This window comes from Hippocampus zosterae, chromosome 1 (genome assembly GCF_025434085.1).
Source record: "Hippocampus zosterae strain Florida chromosome 1, ASM2543408v3, whole genome shotgun sequence".
Taxonomy (NCBI): domain Eukaryota; kingdom Metazoa; phylum Chordata; class Actinopteri; order Syngnathiformes; family Syngnathidae; genus Hippocampus; species Hippocampus zosterae.
In genome coordinates this window covers 16681002-16702364 of record NC_067451.1, presented here as the reverse complement: position 1 = coordinate 16702364, position 21363 = coordinate 16681002, and the positions used below count along the sequence as shown (strand labels likewise).

At 43.3% G+C, this 21363-nt stretch overlaps 1 protein-coding gene across 1 annotated transcript in view; it reads left to right on the top strand.

The window, feature by feature from the left end:
• The window catches only part of fam13b (family with sequence similarity 13 member B), a 47705-nt gene extending 27646 nt beyond the window's left edge, over positions 1 to 20059 (top strand). Inside the window, exons 8-24 of the mRNA XM_052065231.1 lie at positions 5305 to 5349; positions 7930 to 8028; positions 8113 to 8179; positions 8258 to 8346; positions 9076 to 9109; positions 10032 to 10125; positions 11499 to 11585; positions 11827 to 12106; positions 12617 to 12758; positions 13577 to 13658; positions 14022 to 14162; positions 15505 to 15710; positions 15788 to 15871; positions 15953 to 16048; positions 17040 to 17404; positions 17485 to 17586; positions 19042 to 20059. Of these exons, the coding sequence (XP_051921191.1) occupies positions 5305 to 5349; positions 7930 to 8028; positions 8113 to 8179; positions 8258 to 8346; positions 9076 to 9109; positions 10032 to 10125; positions 11499 to 11585; positions 11827 to 12106; positions 12617 to 12758; positions 13577 to 13658; positions 14022 to 14162; positions 15505 to 15710; positions 15788 to 15871; positions 15953 to 16048; positions 17040 to 17404; positions 17485 to 17586; positions 19042 to 19165 (2137 nt within the window). The 3' untranslated portion in view covers positions 19166 to 20059. The remainder of the gene's footprint in view (positions 1 to 5304; positions 5350 to 7929; positions 8029 to 8112; positions 8180 to 8257; positions 8347 to 9075; positions 9110 to 10031; positions 10126 to 11498; positions 11586 to 11826; positions 12107 to 12616; positions 12759 to 13576; positions 13659 to 14021; positions 14163 to 15504; positions 15711 to 15787; positions 15872 to 15952; positions 16049 to 17039; positions 17405 to 17484; positions 17587 to 19041) is intronic.
• Positions 20060 to 21363: the final 1304 nt, after the last annotated feature.

The following is a 21363-nucleotide window of genomic DNA, read 5'->3' as shown; positions in this document are numbered from 1 at the left end:
AGACAGGCAAGCTGACTTGCGTTTAATAGACGCGAGTGTTAGGAACACGTTCAAGTGGTCATGGCTTGAGGAAAAGGATTTGAATGGAGATTTTTTTTTGTCCGACTACATTAGAAAGGTCGACAAACATTGTAAGTCAGTTAAAATCATATCAAATGTTGTTTTACGCCAAGCGTTTTTGATTCATGTATATATATAAAAATCAAAATATTAAAAGGCAACTCATTATACTATTAGTATTTATTATTAGATCTATATCTATCTCAGTGAGCAATCTGGAAAAAAAGTGAAACTGTTACTTTCAATTTTTGTTAGAATTTTCTTCAGATATTGCCAGAATGCACCACAGCCATCCATTTTTTCAAAAATTTTCAGGGGGGGCTCATGCCCCCGGCTCCGCCTAGCAGGACTTCGCAACTTCAGTGCTCGCATTTGTATTTTCAGGAAAGTCGACTTTCATCTCTGTACAAAGGAAGTGTAGCAAACTGTTTCAGCTCTTGGAGTTCATGGAATGGAAAAATAGTTGTGGGGTGGTGTTTTGTACATTTGTCCAATTGTCACTCCACAATTGGCCAAACCTTCGTAAATTAGATATATATATTTTTTAAGGCGAAAGAAAATGGGCTACAGAAGTAGCCTGTCGGGCAAAAGCAATTTTATCGACAGTCTTAATTGGACCGGAAACCTTATTATTTTATATTTATTACATTTTCATGAATTCCCCCACCCCCTAACGTTTCCCAATGTGATTGTCTCAGTGACTATGGTTTTACATTTTTCAACTATGGATTTGATTCCTTTCAGTCTCACATTTAACCCATACAATGTCAATATTGGAATGGGCCGCAGGCCAATATGTACAGGGAGTGTCGGACTTCAAGGGCAAAAAAAGTTACGAGTCCTCACGAAAGGGACGGTGTGATTCAGCCTGGGTTTCTTTTGTCCTGTCCTATCAATAATTCACTGCATGTCTGAGGACTGTGCTGTACGGCCAAGTGGTCGAGCAAGAACTCCTCCTCAACGAATCCAAAAACTCCTCCCACAGTCTCTGACTCTTCCCTCCGTTCTGATTGGCTCGCACAACCGGAGTCCCCCCCCCCCCCCCCCCCCCCCCCCCCAAAAAAAAAACCAACTGCTGGTGTTGTTGCTCGGTTACGTCAGGACTTTACTTGAGTAGCTCCGCAGCTAGATGTAGGATGCGGCCGGGTGCTCAGCTGAAGACAGCAGCTGGATGTTGTTCACCCTACGACAGGTCTCACTGACCAGCAAATAGGCGCAAGAGTGCACTCTGGATTTTGTGGTTGTTTTTGAGAAGATCCGTTTTAAAAGTGGTACCAGCAACTATGAGGATGTCTTGTGACGTGCTGCTGCAGAGGTAAACACGCCAGTTGCATAACTCAGGAATGAATGATTGCTGTGGCATCGCACAATTCTGAAATCAAAGTGGATTCCCCCCTCTCCCCCCTACCCCTGGCTTATTGTTTTTTATGAGTCGTCTCCATACGGCCTGTTCCGTTTTGGACTCCAGACTGAGGAGGAGTCACATCATGAAGTGTCTTGTAATATCCATTGTGTTTGTTGAGTCGTTTTTCGCCTCTTTTAAACCTCTACATTAATTTTTAGTATAAAATTTTCATTCATTCATTTATTGTCAAAAGAAAAATACGAGCAATATTATTTGTAGAATACATGATTTTACATACAAATTTAACAAGTTTGATGTATTCAATGATTAGTGCACGATAAAGTAAGATCACCAAAAATTGATTGTTGTTTTTCATATTTTTATCCATTTATCATGAAATAATTGGTCATTTTTATTGAAAAAGCAAATTTAAATTAGTAAAATGAACATTGTTATTGTCAATAGGTAAGGAATGTATAATTAAATCATAAGTGTACAATTACTGAAACCTTTTAATTTATTTTATATGATAGTTTTCTTTCAAAAAAGCTTTCTGTTACTCAAGTATTTGTGTTCCATCTCAGTAGCTTATTGTAAAATAAAACTGTTTGTGCTTATACATTTAACACTTTCTATTTTATTATTTATTTAAAGGTTTACAACATTCATTCATCTTCCGAGCCGCTTGATCCTCACTAGGGTCGCGGGGGGTGCTGGAGCCAACCCAGCTGTCTTCGGGCAGTAGGCGGGGGACACCCTGAACCGGTTGCCAGCCAATCGCAGGGCACACAGAAACGAACAACCATTCGCACTCACACTCGCACCTAGGGAGAATTTTTAGAGTGTTCAATCAGCTTGCCACGCATGTTTTTGGAATGTGGGAGGAAACCGGAGCACCCGGAGAAAACCCACGCAGGCGCGGGGAGAACATGCAAACTCCACACAGGGAGGCCGGAGCTGGAATCGAACCCGCTACCTCTGCACTGTGAAGCCGACGTGATAGTAACAACACAAAATAACGATGAATCATTTTCATTTTGTTGTTGTATTCAATATTGTATTTTGTAGGCCGGTGGCAACCACGAAGTTACGTGAATCGTGATGCAGCCGAATTCAGGGTCCAAGCCTTTTGCGAGCCTTTTGCCTTTAATCGCTTGTTCCGTCCACTCCACAACCTGCTTAGATGTCCTACCTAAAACAGGTCACCGACTCATTTTGACCTGCTCTGCATAAAACATTGGGGTGAAATTGAGTTTTCACACTGTAGCGTGGCATTTTAAAATAAATACAAAATGAGAATTATTTTACATGCACTTTAGTTTCTTTTTTGAGTATAATAATAAATATGTTTGAGTGCAAAAGCTTGCCCACCCCGATTCCATGGCATCGTCGACACCTCTCCCCCGGCCGGGCTCAATGGCAGCTAATGGATCAGTTTGTGCTGTGTCTGCATGTGTCTCAGTCATAATTGCTGACTCACCTTCAGCGACTTGTGGCCTGCCCCCAGAAAATTGTTTCGGGGTGCACAACACGCTCCGGCACATGTAAATTCATAGTTGACACCTCAAGCTGATTAAAGAAAAAAAAATTACATATTTTTTAATCTGCAACATACACTTGTCACTTGGTGTATATTTGGTGCATGCAGCGGACACCCCCACCTTGTGCCCCTTCTCTGAGCAGCCGACAAAACTCGATGCAGCTCATCTTACTTTTTGACTTTGACATAATGTTTTGGAAAATTAATTGTTCAATGAATGTGTGTGTGAATTGGGGAATGTGAGGCTTTGTAAAAGCACTTTGGATACAATATGGTGTCGATTAAGTGCCCTCTATTTGCCATTTACTGAAGTCGCTGTGGGCCTCTGCCCTGCCGAGCTGCCAAGTCAATGTCATTCGGTGTGGGGTTGTCACAATCTCGCAAAATTGAGACGCATTTACAGAAATGGGCAACAATGACAAAACATTTGGTTGCAAGGAAAAAAAAAATCCAAAGTTGTAGAATTGTAGTGCCTCTCGGACATTCGGCCGCTAATGCTAAGTTCTGCTGATTCTCCTGGTACCGACAGGAGCCTTGCCTAGATGTGTACAAATGCACTTGAGGTGGGGTTTTTTTCCCTTTAATCAAAGCATGACAATGGCTTTATTGATCAGGTAATGTTGCAAGAGGTTCTTGAAATTATGCTATTAAGCTGATTTGGCACCATCATTGTATAATATGGGCAATTTATTCTTATTGCAATTGCTCGTTTTCTTGCTGTTACAATTTCTTCTCAGACGTAATCAACTTTGCGTGGAAGGGCCCTATTTCTTGACTCCATGTTGTGCTCATGTCAAGACTTGACATGTTACCCCACAGGTCCACTGAATTGAATTCTTAGCTTGGTCTGTCAAGAGGCCCCTCAGCCCCCTCCAGGACAAGTCGCTGAGTCCTATCAGTGTCGTGATGACACATTATGAAAGGTTACCTAATGTTCTAGTCAATGTGGCACTGAGTAGGACAGAATGAAAATCTCTACTGGGTCGTGATTGAGCTTCGATGGCAAAGAGGTTTGATGTACAATAAATGAGGGGTAACGTAACAAATGAATCTTATTTCCATATCAGGTATCACAAGTTCCAGCTCCGGCCTCCCTGTGTGGAGTTTGCATGTTCTCCCCGGGCCTGCGTGGGTTTTCTCCGGGTGCTCCGGTTTCCTCCAAAATTCCAAAAAACATGCATGACAGGCTGATTGGACGCTCTGAGTTGCCCATAGGTGTGAGTGTGAGCGTGGATGGTTGTTCGTCTCTGTGTGCCCTGCGATTGGCTGGCAACTGATTCAGAGTGTCCCCCGCCTACTGCCCGAAGACGGCTGGGATAGGCTCCAGCACCCCCCGCAACCCTAGTGAGGATCAAGCGGTTTGGAAAATGGATGGATGGTATCACAAGTCAAATTTACCATGTTACAACATATCACATTTTAGCATGTTAGCATGGTGATTATCACGTTGAAATTTGAGAAGTTAATCAGCAGATTTATTAGAATTTTTTTTGGGGGGGGGGGAAATTGGTGTATTTTCATTTAATATTTTGTTGCAAATATATTGGCAACCTTTGGTCCCTTGAAAGCTGCAAAATATATCTATTTTTTATTCATCCAAATTTTTGTATTACTGTGTAATTTTTGTTTTTACAGCCAATAATTTTTGGTTTGTTTTCTTATTTTTTATTTTCCTTTTTTGTTTTATTTGTTTCATCTCGGTTTAAGTATGTCAAAGTAGTTATTTTCTATTTTACTCATTCTACAATTGTCTTTATGTGTAGCTATTTTGTTATAGGCACAATTGCACACACCGTGAACTGTTTTCTGCAAGTGTGCCTCTGCATGTGTCGCTATTGTTGTTTCTTAATCTTAATGCACATATCAAAAGAAATGTCTTTCACGTCAAAGTTTTATAAAGTTTTTCCTCTCCCACGCAGACTTGAGTGTGTACTTGAACTTGTGCGCACCGTTCTATAACATCACTGACATTGTTTTGTTACATAAACATGCTGCACTGGAATGTACCCCGTGTGCGTTTGCGAGCATCCGCAGCCATGTCTCAGCTGTGTGGAGACAACTGTGCAAATGTGACCTTGATAACTAGCACACACACACACACACACACACACACACACACACAGTCTGATATCGTATTAACAATACAATAGCCTAAATACCAATTTGCCTGCCTCCATTGGCGCCGCTGAGTTTGTCAATATCGCCTCAGTGGCCTTTGTGGGCATCCTTGTAGCCGTCCTTATTCTCTTTCCTGTTTTGACTCCCACTCACGCACATACTTGCCATTCCATGTCTGCAATGGCAGTCCAGGAGAACAGGATGTTCTAAGCGCGCTGTGGTCTTTTTCTTCTCTCTGCAGCTCCCATCTCTCCCCTGTGCCCATGTTGCCTGCTGACTCTGCAGAGTGAGTATGCACGCGCACACACACACACACACACACACACACACACACACACACACACACACACACACACATAGTTTAATAAAAGTACAGATAACTATGCGAGAATGAAACATGGAGGACGGCAGTACAGGTCATATAGAGCTTATTTTACCATTGTATTTTTGTCAAATTTTTGTATTTTACATCACGTTTCGCTTTTTTTTTTTTTTTTTTTTTTTGTATTTCTGAAATAAATCACATTTCTCATGATAGTCAAATTTTTGGACGAGCAATTGGAGCCAATGTTTTGACTTGGGCCCCCTCCTAACAGTAAATACAGCCACATTTCTTTGAACAACGTAACGATCATTTCTGTGATGAGGAAGCACATGGTCAAAGTGCGACAAACGCGTGTTAATGAGATGTGAAGACGGCATAAAAGTGTCACAAACCACAAAATAAGAGGGAACATGTAACTACTCACATGACTGTCAGCCTGCGCATCGCGTGCTCAAGTCCATTTTGATGTCAGTCTTCTTAAACGAAGGTTTTAGCTCGTACTTTGCGAACAGCTGCGTACACAATATTACAACACTATGTTTCCATCATGGGTACAAAGCCTCTAGTGGGCCTGTGTGCAAAATTAAAAGAGAAGGGCAAGAAAGGAGACTCACCAAAATCTCACTAAATCTTAAGGATCAAGTATCTGAAAAAGGTGCGTGGGATGAGCGTTACCTTTTATAGTCTGGCTTTATTTCTTCTTTAACGTCAAGAAGTCATGTATGGGGAGCCTCAAAAACACAATCCGGCTAGCATATTCACATCGTAGTGAGTCCACACTTCACATTAGGTGAGTAGCCAACTGATTATTTTTCCCCCCTCCTTTTAGTCCAAGTCGGAGAGGAATCATTGTGCCCTGTACAGTGGGCCTTAGTAATTAAAGTTACATGATGCGTGAAGCCAAATTCAAGGACAAATGTATGGTCCAGAACGACACACAGCGATTGAATTAACGCACGAACACAAACGCTTGTGTTGCAGCATAAAATTATTTATCACTAATGCACAGTTGCAGTACAATGTCAAATTTTTTTTTTTTAATTTATTGGGGACTTTGTAAATGTTGATGGCTGCCACTAAGTTCTAATAATTAACAAACAAAAACTTGCCAAATCCAAGTCAGTCTTTTTCTCTTTCAGCACCTTTCTTTTTTTTTTCTTTTAGGTACGTGTCTCTCAAGGCATTCCACTTTATACACACACCCTCACCCGACCTTGCAAACCGCAATGACTGTATATGGAATTACACCCACAAAAACGCTTACCCTGCATTTGGTCTGAACGTAGCATTAGAGTGCTGTTGACATCATCGCTGGCTTAGCCCGGGCCGTAGCTATTAGGAAAGGCTTAGGGCACCGGCTATGGACATGTTCGTCCATAAGCGTCCCTTATATCGATCTCCACTTTATCATACATGCATATAACGTTTTAAAAATTCATTTATATTATAATATAATAACAAATATGATGACGTAAACATAATATGTACATAGGCCATATTTTATTAACAAAGATTATGTTGTGCAATTGAGTTGAATGCAGAATTATTATTCTCCTCGTACAAAATATGCTGCAATAACTGTCGCACACTAATGTTCTTGACGTAATTTTCAATAAATGGAAGTTCAGACAAACCTGAGAGTGGATTTTTATAGGTTGGCTACTCAGCTATGGAATGTTCTTTTTTTTTTTTTTTTTACCTTGTTCATTGATGTTTCTCAACTGCAGTGTGTTTCTTCTACTGTATGAAAAGAGCGTGGATGCACAATTTTTAGTGGTTCTAGATTTGAATTATGAAGTTCAAAACACAATTTCTTTTAAAGTATTCAAATTTTCCAGTTTAAGGAAAAAAAATTGTATCAAAACTATTGAACCGTGACTTTAAAGCAAAGGTGTCAAGCTAAGGCCCGGGGAGCCAGATGTGGCCCATGACATAATTTTATGTGGCCTGCGAAGGCAAATCATGTCCGTTGATGTCATGTTTTTTTTGCAAATTGACTCCACTTCACCTTTTTTGTTACCAATCCTCCTGTCAAAATAAACTGAAACATAGTTGGATGAGAATTTCTTGTCTTCTGATTTCCAAACTAGTTATCCATCATTTTTTTGTGTAAAAGTGAGAGCATCAGGCGATCAAACATTTATATTGGTTCGCAGCCATAATGACCCTCTGACGGAAACCAACACAACAATGTGGCCCATGACAAAAATTAGTGTGACAGCCATGCTTTCAAGTATCAAATGAACAGTACCGTGAATTTTGTGTATGGCTGCATCGTTAGCAACAATCGCATATTGCGAAATGTCAGCACACGTAACACAGCACACCTAATATAACATGGAGCAGCACATATACTAACACTTGTGAAAGTGTAACCGATGGTCACTGTAAAATGTGTCACATGCGTAACATAACTTGTGAAATAATGCGTAGCAGCCCTGATTCCCCACCGTGTTAAACAACAAATGCACCGAAAACCCATCACTCTGGAGTTGTAAAACGCACGTTGCATGTCATTGACCACGTGTTGTGTGTCTTCAGGATCATCGAACGAACCATCAGGGCAGCAGTGGAGCAGCATTTCTTGGATCTTAAGTCCTCCATTGACCAGGACCTTGGCAACTTTGACAGCCACCAAGGGTGACAGACCAACACGATTTGACACGCTAAGCTTTGTATGACACGTTCTCCTTATCCCCTGAACCCTCTTTTACCTTCTTTTAGTGAGACAGCGCAGTCTGCTGTTTGCCTTGGTGAGCACCAGAAAAATACAGACCAGAAAGACACGCAGGTGAGTATGGAAGTGTTGCAGCTTGATTTGCATCCAAGACACTAACTGTTAATGGCTTTTGCTGCCTGTTCCTCCCAGGATGCACTGGGGCGCCTGGAGGAGGGTTCAGGAATGGAGCTGGATGCCGTCCGAGATACCGAGAACAACATAGGCGCTGCCAGATATAGGTTCATTACTGCCTTTGATTCGGTTTGGAATGTGTCTCTCTCGCTTGCTGGGGCCACTCAAGGCTTCCGCTGGCGGATAACATCGCCCACGTTTACAAATCGTTTGGCTGCAGACTAAACTGAAATGGTCTCAATGAAACAAATAGTCGCTGTGTCATTATTCTGCATGGTTTAGCAACGCGTCATGGCTGCCGTGATCATTTGGGCATGGTAGATGGTACGTCCACCAAGTAACACATGTGATTCTGATAAGGCAATTTACATTCAAATTTCAAAATCATGTGACATGTTCACATGCTTTTGTGTGTGTGTGTGTGTGTGTGTGTGTGTGTGTGTGTGTGTGTGTGTGTGTGTGTGTGTGTGTGTGTGTGTGTGTGTGTGTGTGTGTGTGTGTGTGTGTGTGTGTGTGCGTGTGCGCGTACACACACACACGACACATCGACACGATTTGATCGCCATTGCGATGAATCGACTAATCTTGGCGGCGTTAATCTGCACAGACCGGGGACATGACCTGGATCTATGTTCAACGATGAGGTTGGTGGGTCGGGTAAAATAACAACAACAACAAAAGCAAGAAGCAAAAATCTGTAGTATTCACCTGAGAACCACACTATTTTTTATGTATAAACCCTCATTATGTATGATCTCATAATAATTTGTTCCCATGGACCCAAAAAGCATTTTGTGAAATATTTTGATGTGACCATGTTTGTGTTGTGCTTTCAGTGCAGATCATCAGCCTGGTGATGCCACACATTGCGTAAGTTAACTCACTTATGGCACGCTACATTAGTAAAACACATAATGGAACATGTAACATGTCATAGCTCAGTGTACCATATATCTTAGTGCAGGGGGTGCCCAAACCTTTTGGACCGAAGATCTACTTTTCGATCAACTAACCTGCTTACCGGCGCGCGCGCACACACACACACACACACACACACACACACACACACACGCCATGATGAGAAACACCCTGAAACTGAGGCAAGCGATGCACTTTTGCAGCCTGTTAACTATCGTAGCTCACACGTACCGTTTTAAAGTGCTTCCCTCCTAGATTCCCTATTCTTTGCCTGTGCCCTCTGTGAATTGTACACAGAGCAAACTCTGAATGAGAATAATGATGATTAAAAAAATAGAGCGCAACAGCTAACAACTTCCGGTGATGTAATCACGCGCCACCGTAAATTCAAGATTTACCTGCTTTATTTTATTTTTTTAATATTCTTTTGTGAAAATGAGACTGGCTAGGATGATTAGGGTGCAGAGTACTTTAACACAAAAAAAAATATTTCTAACATGTACAAAGACACACAAATGGTTGTTTGTTTGTTTGTTTTTTTCTCCTCGACACTCCTCGGATCTACTTGGTACCTGTCTTAGATCTACCGGTAGATCAGGATCGACGTAATGGGCACCCCTGTCTTAGTGTAATACGTGTCATGTCACACGTGACATGATAAATGTGCCACGTTGTGTATAACGCGATACATGTAACCCTAATGCAAGATAAATAATGAAACATAGGTGATACTAGAAATGTAATCCAGTGTAACACACAGGGCACTGCGTAAGGTAACATTAAAATTTTTGTACGTTTAATGCAACACAAGTAACTTTATTTAACAGCGTAAAAAGTAAAGTCATGCACATCTTCTCTCGTTCTCACCTTGCAGGACTCTTCATGCGACCAGAATGCCAACACCAGCCAAATGTTAAGCAGTAGCAACGTCCCGCACATCCAGCTCTTCCCCGACCACCAATGGGACGGTGCGTGACAAAACAGACCAAAACATGACTCATCCTCCTTGTGCAGTGAACCACTGCCTATCTGCCATTTGCATGTTTTTTTTTAACTGTATAACATTACACAATACAATACAATACATGCTGATTTATATAGCGCTTTCACAACAGCGGCAGCTGTATTAAAACTACATAACAAAAAAATAAAAATCCAAAATCCGTGCTTATTGTAACACCCATAAGATATTGCCCAAATGGTCTGTACTGTTTTAGGGGACATGACATGAGGTCAATCACAGGAGGGGTTTGGAAGGTACGGCCCACCGAATTTCAAATAGGTTCGCCCAAAGGGGTGTGGCTACTTTCCTTTGAACCCTCGTATCAACTACTGAGTCAATCTTCACAAAATAGATATAATCTTGGATAGGGAATCTCAATGTGAAATCATTTTAAAGATTGGTGCATAATTTAACTTTACCTTTTGACCTTGAATTTGACCTCACGCAACCTTGACAAACTTTTTTCATGAAATGTTACTCTCAATCGAATTGAAATGTAGAAAGTGAGGTAAGCCTCCAAAGCTTTCCTAAAGAAAGAAGTTGTTCAGCTCATTTAGTGCAAATCCTGTCCATAACGATGGGAGCAGAATCCGTACAGCGACACCACCTAGCCCCCTCTCCAGATCAGTGGGGAGGGGCAAGGACAGACAGGGGAAGCTTCGGCAGTCAAACGGGCAACATGTCATTCCAACAAAATGCAAGAGTATACAAATGAGTCTTAAGTTGCGTTTTAAACATTTCAACTGTGGTGTAGCAGCTCTAATTTGCGTGGCGAGGGCATTCCAGAGCACTGGAGCCTGAATAGAAAACACTCTAGAACCTGCGGACTTCTTTTTGGCTCTTGGAATCACTAAAAGACCAGCGTGTTGTGAATGAAGAGTTCGGGGTGCAACATACGGTGTCATTAAGTCAATAAGATAGGAAGGTGCTAATCCGTGTACTGTTTCACAAGTACCAAAACCTTAAAATTGCATTTCATTGCACATATGGCCCGAAAGCCAATGCAAAATGTTCTTTGCGGGAACGGATTAGTGCCATTCCCACTCATGCCTCTGGGCAAAGATGATTTAAGGTTGTGTTTTGAATTAGGGGCATTGTCACAGAACTCGTATCTTAAGGCATCACTGTTAGTAGTTTGCAATCAGCGCAATTGTTCAAAGGTTTGGGGTCATTTCCAAATGTGTCAAGCCAGGCAGGCCAATTAAAAGCTCCTCCACAAGGGCTCACTCTCAAGCTTGTGGTGAAAAAGCAGGACGCGCGTTTGCATTGACCGAATGTTGCCGACCGATGGAGCTCACCGCTCGTCTTCTCCTCCTTTCCTCCCTTCACCCCAAACAGCACCACCTCTTCCTCATCATCATCATCACCACCTCCACCTCCCTCTCATAGATTTCTCATGTATGCACCTGCAGAAAGAAGGCCAAGGTGAGTGGTTGTCCATGTGAGACCGCACCTCTCACCCAACAAACTTCACCCGTCCTCGCTCTCACCCCGATTCTGCTGTCCACTGGAAACATAGTTCAAGGGCTCCTATGGCTATTCCTGTTTCTTCTTTCAATGGGATATTTTCCTCTCTGTGTCTGCCCCGAACACATCAAAGCCTCCCATGTTGTCTTGACACCAACGGAACGTGTGAGACTTGTCCTTCACTTGTGTCCTCCGGCAGATCCGGTTCCGGCCTTCAAGTCGTGGCAGGACGACAGCGAGAGCGGCGAGGCTCAGCTGTCCCCCCTGGCGGGACGTATGGTTCCCCTACCACTGCTGCCCCTGGAGGAGGATGACGGGGACGAGGGCGGTGGCGAGGGCCGGGGGGAGGAAGCTTCGCCTTCGTCCTCCCGCTCGCACCCGCACCTCCTGGCGCGCCGCTTTCTGGACTTCGGCGTACACGGTGCACAGCGCTTCTTGCAGCAGGATGCCGACGCCACCTCCCCCACCAAAGCACACAGGTGAAATGCACCAGTGATGAGTGAAATCCGTGAAGTTGTGAGCTTAATTTTTTTACAGTTATTATACAATACTGAACTCTGTACACAATGAAAGCAAAGACCAAAACCTGTTATCAATCCAAAGCACAAAAAAACCCAAACGTTTTCAACAAATGACTATAATAGCTTTTGGAAATACTGTACTGTAAAATAATATTGCTTGAGCGCGTCCTCAGGTGCCTTTGCCGGTGCAGAATGTATCTCGTCGACATTGTGGGGTATGTACTGTATGTACAAAGACGAGGTGCGGAGACTGTTGACGTTGGTCAGTATCTTAGCCAATCAGGATGCAGTATGCAATTCACTGTTTAAAAGCATTTTAAAAAACTGCACACAAAAAAATCAGTGAAACAGTGACTCTGCGGAAGGTGAACCGCGTGAGAGCGAAGGATCACTGTAGTCGCAAATGCTTTGTTCTGACCTTCCGCCCTTGCCCTTGACATACACTTGACCTGAATTCATCCTCTTCAGGCCGAGGCGAGCGTCATTCGGCTCCAAGGAGGCGCTGAGAGGAGGCGACTCCGTGACGCACCAGCTCACCAAGAAGCTTCAACACCTCAAGAAGAAGATCAAACAGTTTGAGGAGCAGTTCGAGAAGGAGAAGAACTACAAGGTACAAGAGAACCCGCAATGAGCAAGTCATCATATACTCTGCGTTTCCAAATGATTATGCAAATGTTGTTTTTCTCAATTTTATATCAATAATGGTACTCTGCATAATTTTCAATTCATCAGCTGTCACGGAATAGTTGGAATATTTTTCAACAAAGCTCACACTGCAAACAGTGTTATTTTCAAAAATGAAAACATAGTTTTTGTTCAAATTTACTCTTCGAAATGATGATACCACAGCAGTTTTGTGGGAAACACTGACGAAAAACATTCTAGATCCGGGGTTCTTAACCTTGTTGTAGAGGTTCATATGCACATTCACCAAACCCTTCGTTACTGAAAAATAAAAATAGGACTTTTTTACTTTTGCTTTTTTACACAATATTTAAAAACAGAAAAAAGTCAATACAATTACGTGGAGTAAGTATAGGTTTTTAAAATTTTATGAAGTACTCCCACAACAGTCACACAGTGACAACTGAGCGAACTAAATTGCCCACCGTACTGATTGGACATGCAATGGCATGTGATCATCTGCAGCCAGTGATGGCCAAGCGGGCGTGTCATAACTAACAGTTTGAGTTGCTTGCGTCTTATATTCACCACCCACTTATCGAACCCAGGTTAAGAACCACTGCTCTAGTTGACTGTACGTTCTACTGTACAAGGATGGCAGTACAGTCAATGGTTGAGCAATGTTTCATGTTCACAACAGTGAATGAGTTAATTGGGGTGCACCTGCGGTAAACTCCATTGATATGACCCCAAGCCTGCGTGCTCTTGATCATTTCCATTTTTGGGGGTGTGGTGTGTGTGCAGCCGTCTCACGGCGACAAGGCAGCTAACACCAAAGTCCTCAAGTGGATGACTGACCTCACCAAGATCCGACGGCAGATCAAAGGTAGACGCGCGCGTGTGTGTTGTGTGTGTGTGTGCGTGTGTGTGTGTGCGTGTGCGCGCGTGTGTGTGTGTGTCGTATGAGCGCCATGGACACCCACGCGCCCAAACACACGTGCACACACACACTACCTGAATGCAGCACTAACCAGTGGCTCTCACACATCCACCCTTCAGTGGGACGCCAGTGAAATTGCAAACCCGTGAATTTGTACAATGGCTGTTATAGCACCCGACACGTGGCGCCCAATCCCGTGGCCTCCTTTGCGGAGGCCGCCGCATATGTCCTGTGAATAACCCGAGAACCCGCTTTCCTCCCTCTCTCACACCCCGCTCCCCCACCCCCACCACCACCCGCCCGACCCAGGACGCCAGCACCACCTTTTTCCCAGGAGCACGTTGAGGCACCAGACTGTGCTCCACTCACACAGGCGCTATCCTGCGCCGCCCACCCTCACGCCCCCCTCACATTGCACACTCGCCCCCCACTCGGGCCCGTGTCACCTCAGTAAGTAGCAGCCTGTCCGTAAGTAGACGCGTCCACTGTTAGGTGGCCCTGTGAGAGCATCCCTCCCGCTTCCTTCATGTCGACACCTGCTCTCTTTCTCTGTGTAAATGTGTGTGCTTGTGTGTGTCCATCGTATGTGTGATGTCATTCAAGCTGTTGTGGTTTTTATTGGGGTTGTTTTGAACACAGCAATGATATAATTCATTAGATCTCACACACACTCATTCATCCATTCATGTTTTCTGGTTTCAAGTTTCAATTCTTTGTTTGTGTTCAGATTCGTGTTTCAACGCCGAGTTCCAATTTGGGGTTTCACAGTGCGATTGGGGTTTTCAATTGTGGGTTTGAATCTGGAGGAGTGTCTTAAATGAGATTTGGAATTGGACGGTTTAAAGCATAACGTTAGAGTTTTAAAGGGAGAGTTTGTGGGAAAAACGTTTTCAATGTTAATTATTTTAGAAACCCACCATTAAGTTTAATAATATGCAAAAAAAAAGTTCAATCACATCACAGTATTAATGTAATTGTAGGTGAATTCATCACTAATTTTATTTCAGGAGACCGCCATATTTTGCCGCAATTTGGCTTCTAGTTGCACAAAAGAGACAAACTTGAGCGTGAACATAGATCCTCAACATGATGGAATACTTGAAGTCGTTTGGGATGCCATTTTGCTTGCACTTCTGCTGGAATGGATACAAAGCTTGCGAAGTACTCTCTCCGAGGCTCTGCCGTGCGCATGCTTAAAAAAGCGGGTGCAGTGAGCTTCGGTCGTTGCATTCTATTACATCGCCACTAGGTGGCACTAAAGTCTACACACTGTACCTTTTAACCCATTCAGTGAAAGCAATTACTAGAGTGGACAATTTATCATGTGATCAGGTTACACAGGGTGTGTGAAAGGGTTAAGTTGAGCTTCAGGTTTTAAGTTGGTGTCAAACCAGGGTCAGGGTTTCCATTTAGGATTTGAAACCAGAATTTTGGGCTTCTAATTCGGCTTTTCAGTCAGTGAGAAGTGACAGTTTATTGCATGGGGTAGGGTTGGAAAATAGGGTTTCAAGCCTGGCTTAGGGTTGAACTCTCATTTTCAGTCAAGGTAGGGATTAAAGTCTTGGGAAGTAGGGCTTCAAGCCATCACAATATCAATTGCTTGGGTCCACCATCTTTCAATGTTATCGAGTCCTGTGTGCGTGTGTGTGTCAATATTGCATGCTGCATCCGTGTCTGACATGTTGACATTGATAAGGTGTTGGTGTTGTTGCCGTCAACTTAGGCTCAGTCGTCAGTTGCTCTCTAAACATCTCCCACGTGGCGTTGTTCTCCTTGTCTGTTTGCGGCACAGACGCCAAACAGCGCGCCGAGAGCGAGCTGGGCCCTCAGACTCGCCCCCGCAGCAACACCCTGCCCAAGAGCTTCGGCTCCTCGCTGGAGCAGACGTCGACGCAGCAAGCCACGACGCCGCACCCCACCCGCGAGGAGACCATGGAGCTCATCCAGAGACGCGTGAGCGGCAAGCGGCAGGAGGACGGCTGGCCCGATGACATCAAGGTGAGCCGCTCGTTAGCCTTGGTAAGATTAGCGTGGCATCGGATGTCGTTGACGCCATTCTTTGGTGCTCGCCGCAGAAGATGACAAAAGAACAACTGTCCTGCGAAAAGACCGTCCTCCAGAAGAACCTGCTGCACTACGAGGGCCTGCACGGGCGACCGGTCAGTTCGCATACACACATGTAGCTTGCTTCCTCTGGGGCCGTACACTAAAAATGGGTCCTCTTCAACGCGCGGTGCCAGGTTACTCGCGAGGAGCGTCTGGTGGTGAAGCCTCTCTACGAGCGTTACCGTCTCATCAAGCAGATGCTCACCAGAGTCACCATCACGCCTGTCACTGTGAGTACACGCGCATCATTTTCGAAAGTAGCAAAGATGTCTGGATGATTAGCTTTGGCCTCATTAGCATAGTCAACGTAATTAGCATAACAAAGTTTCGGCATCAGAATATTTGGGTTCTAAGCCAGTGTTCATTTTTCAAAGTATAGTCTCAAGACAGTGTTGGGATTTAAAAAAAAAAAGGATTTAGGGTTACAAATATTGCCTTTCAAACGAGGGTTCCGGGTTTTAAGCCAATCTTTTTGTTCAAAGTTTGGTTTTAACCCTTTCAGGGACAAGGGTTGCTATAGTGGACAACTTATCATGCTGTCAGGTTAGAGGGTGCATGAAAGGGTTAAGACAGCACTGTGACGTTTCAAGCCTGTGTTGTGTTCCACAGTAGGATTTTAGGCCAGGGTTGGTATTTCAAATTTATGTTTCCAATTCAAGGTTAGATTTCCAATTTGGGTTTCAAGCCTGTGTTATTGTTCGAATGAAGGTTTTCAGCCAGGTTAGTGCTTCAAATTCGAGCAGGGATGTCAAACTCATTTTTGGCGCGGGCCACATTGTAGTTACGGTTTCCCGTGGAGGGCCGTTATGAATTGTGGGAAACCATATAAATGTTTCATCCCCTCACAAATTATATACGCAGCGCACAACAAATTGATGAATAAGTACTTTTAAAATCAGAAGTCAAGAATAATGACTGTTAGTGTGGATTACATATGACAATTTAAAATTTTGGTACAGACGTTTGCGAGCATCTTGGAACTTGACATGCTTGATTTGCTTTCGCGGGCCACATCTGGCCCGCGGGCCTTGACTTTAACACCAGTGAATTAGAGTGTCAAGTTGGCATCGGGGTTTCAAGCTATGGTCATAATTCTTCGCATCTGTGGCATTTGCGTTATTAACATAAGCTATAGTACCCTCTTAGCATTTGAGAGATGTGTTACATGTTAGCATAATTAGCATTAGCAACAATCTCAGGTTGACATGTTATCCCGTCCAGGTGTCTCCTTCCAGTAAGAGGCGGAGCCAAATCCTCCAACCAATCATAGAGGGAGAGACGGCTCACTTCTGGGAGGAGATCAAAGAGGAGGAGGAAGGGGAGGAGCCAGCGGCTGGAGAAAAAGACGATGGCAATGAGGAGGACAAGAAGAAAGAGGAGGAGGACTACAATGAGGAGGATGAAGAAGATGAGGAGGAGGAGGAAGAGGAAGGAGAGAGCAGCGGAGGAGAGATGCAGAGTTCAGAGGTCATCATGGCCATGGAGATGAGCACTACCGCGGGGGGGTCCATGAGGGCCAAGATGGAGGAAGGCTCCGGGAAGATGGCGCTCGACCTGAGACTGTCTAGCTCTAATGCCTCGTCCATGTGAGAACACGCGTGCACAGACGCACATGCACACGGTCCTCATGACTGTGACGTCACGCCCTTTGTTTTGTGCATGTTAGGCCAGAGCTGCTGGAACAGCTGTGGAAAGCCAGAGCAGAGAAGAAGAAACTGAGGAAGACCATCAGAGAATTTGAGGAAGAGTTCTATCAACGGAACGGCAGGTAGGTGCGCACTGCGTTAGGGATTCAAACCACGGTGAGGGTTTCAAGTTAGAGCGTTAGGCCAGTTTTTTTGTGTTCATTGAAGATGATATTTTAGTGATTCGTTGTTGCAACTCTAATTATAACCCAGTGGAAGGTTTCAAATCATGGTTTCAAGCCAGTTTTATGGTCTCCACCTTAGGGTTCAAGTTCCAAGACAGGGTGACAGTTTCAATTCAGGATTTTGGTTTCAAATGAGGGTTCGGATTTCAAAGTAAGTTTGTGAGGCATTTCTGGTCGGAATGGGTGAATACCCATATCAGCAATCGGGCCGCTACCCGACCTCATCTCAAGGCATCGATTCTCACATCGGTGGTGTGGCCTTTTCATGATCAAGAATTCAAGGCATACAACAATACATGTCTGACAGATGCCCATTCAGATGGGATTTCCGTCTGCGCTTACAAGATCCGTCTTCATTCTTTGTAAGATTTTTACACACAACATAACGGCATGGTTTGTTTAAAAAAAATGAAAAACAAAACAAAACACAGGGTTCCCACGGGTCCTTAAAGTTCATAAAAAAAATAAGTTGTAAAATTATCTTCTTAATTGTCCTTAATTTTCAGGGAAAGCTTCTAAAATCTTATATATCTTAATCTTATAACAGGGGTGACAATTTTTCGCGGATAGGCGGAAATCCGCCGTTTTATTTCTTAAATTGATCATTTTTGTGAATCGTCTAAATCCGTTGAAAATTTTAGGGGGGGTCAAGTAACTTGTCGAGTTTTCACGAGCTCTCCCGATCAGTCTTTCCATCTTCCGATTGTAAACAGCCCTGCGATTGGACGTGTATGATGTCTTACTTTTGTGATTGGTCGCCCCGTCCAGGCCACGCCCCTTTCCGCTTTTTTCCATCACTAGCCATTGCCATCCCTGTTATAAATTGACCTGTAGTCTTTTCATTTGTGTATGTCATTTTCCCCACCCTCCCAATAAATAGTTTTGTCGGAAAATGCGCCGGGCGCCCTTCCCCTCAAACCCCGCTGTTGGGCTACAAGCCTTCCTGGTTCCCGCTCTGCTTTTACCGCGATTTCCGATCAGTGGCGGATCACGTGATCACTTAACTGATTGCCCCTAAAAATAAAGATGTGCCCTTCCTTTGGCAGCAATGATTTGAACACCAACTCAGATATGTGGCTTTCTGTTCATTAAATCCAAGGTGAATCCTCTGCTGAATGGAGAAAAAGTCCTTAAAAATGGCTAAATTAGCTCTCAAAAGTCCTTCAAAAGTCCATAAATAAAAAGCAAGGGGAAGGGGACGCTGTTCCATCCTCAAAAGTGTAAACCACTTTGAGGATTGTATTGTGTATGTATATTGTAATATGTATTGTCCAATTAAGTTAACCAGCATTAAAATGTAAAAAGAATACAAAAGCATTTGCTTTAATTTGTGATTCCTTCAACCTTTGTTAGAAATGTGCAAAAGGAGGACCGCGAGCCCATGCTGGACGAATACCGAGCCTACAAGAGACTTAAGGCCAAGCTGCGCCTTCTGGAGGTGCTCATCAGCAAACAGGACTCTTCCAAATCCATATAGGCGCGCAAACACACACTTCACACAGAAAAAAAACCTGAGCAACATTTGATCGACAGCAGCCTCAACCAATCACTGCTCCCCTGCGTAGCATCCATCCAAGCAGAGCTCATTCATCATCGGGGCCTCAAAGAGTTGTCGCTCTTGACGCCTTGTGATTTTTTTATTTTTAGTCGCCCTTTTAACACCAAAAGTTTAAGATCGTTTCATGGTTTTTTTTGTTTGTTTTTTTTGGTGTCTGTGAATTTAAAAACAAAAAAAACCCCCCCGCTCAAAATCATTTTTTTTCCTCTTTTAAATGTGATAAGCTCCTCCATCCCATGTTCGCAGTGGTGGCGGTTTCCTGCAGGCAGGTCTTGAGGAGATTGTGGAAAGCTTGTAAACGGCAGCATTTTGGAGGCAAAGATGTGTTTGTGATGTTGAGGTGTTCAATATTTGCACAGCGTTCATCAGAATGCAGTCCTATTTGTGTGTGTGTGTGTGTGTGTGTGTGTGTTGTAAAGATAAAGCAGTACTTCTACAGAACTATATTGTGTACATACAACCACGCAAAGGATGAATGTCAATTGTTTAAATTATTTCATGGTCACCACCCATCCCCCTTTTTTTCATATTTGTGATGACCGAGGTTTTTTTTTAATGGATAATTGCTGATATTTTTCATATCTATGACTGGTTAGTGTGTGATGACTATGATTTGTATTTATCTACCCATTGTACAAATCGGCTATAGAATTTTAGTGCGTGATCCTGCTCGTCCTGTGATGTTTCAAAGATTTAAAAGGAGAAAAAAAACTTGCATGCTGCTCCATAGTGACAGATGGAATCATGTTTTATTGTTTCTATTATTTGTGCCATAAAGAAGCAGCAATAATAAAAGTGTATGGATGATCTCCAGTGAACGTTTACTTTGTTTTCTGTATATGTGCACACAAACATGGATTCCAGCCAAGTAAATAACATTTGCACCATCACCATCTAATGGCTGTCTTTATCGGTACAAACCAGTTGTCAGAGTTACCATTTGCATATTTCCACCACGGACGTCAGTTAAGTTAACATAACCAATACATAAATACTTAATTTTATATGATTCTAAACTCAACCTTTACAAAAAAAGCAAACATTTGCTAATGAGACTAGTGAGTTATTTCCTACTGATTTTTTGTTTTTAATCTAAAAATCTTTAGCAACGCAAAGCACCTACACCGTCCGTGTTAACATCCCTCCATCCATTATCTGAGCTGCCATCTTTGGCCAGTAGGTGGGGTACACCCGGAACTGGTTGCCAACCAGTTTCAGGCAGTGTTGTGTCCAAGGACCGGCAACCCAAGGCCAAGGACCTGGAAAATTTTCCGTGGCAAGGCCAAGGCCAAGGACCAAGGACTGATTTTGATGCTGAGGCCTAGCCGAGGACATGTACAAAACAATGCTATCATATACAATGCTGATTGCCCCTAAAAATAAAGATGTGCCCTTCCTTTGGCAGCAATGATTTGAACACCAACTCAGATATGTGGCTTTCTGTTCATTAAATCCAACGTGAATCCTCTGCTGAATGGAGAAAAAGTCCTTAAAAATGGCTAAATTAGCTCTCAAAAGTCCTTCAAAAGTCCATAAATAAAAAGCAAGGGGAAGAGTGGGAACCCTGCAATCACCCAAACCCCGAACGCCTTCACCCCAAACAGTCCAACATATAATCAAATGCGACCCAAGTATGACAATGAGTGACGCAAGCACATGTATGACAAGGATTAACATCCTTTGAGCTTCATTAATTACATGTACTGTACCACTCAATGCATTCTGGGAACAGAGTGTCTTTACTGTTGTTATCATTAGCTAGAAACAAATATGACACCTCATGCTGGTATCTGTCCGTAAAACAAAGTGGTATCGAACATTCCCAGTTGAGTTTTTGGGGAAGCTTCAGGACTTGTTCTCATCAGAAACAATGTCAATCGAAACATATTACTTAATACCACTTGGCAGGTCTTCATGATTTGCAACACCCCTCCATCATAACCCTTTGCACTCCCTAACGCTTGAATAAAGTATTTTTATTCAAAGAGTAGAACAGTTACCGAGGAGCTTTTTTAACCACATCGGTGACTTCAACCACAGAGATTGAAGAGCCCACCTCAGGGTCCTCGGACTCTGCTTCCTCCAAGGAAGACGTGTTGGTGGAGTTGAGGAGGTCT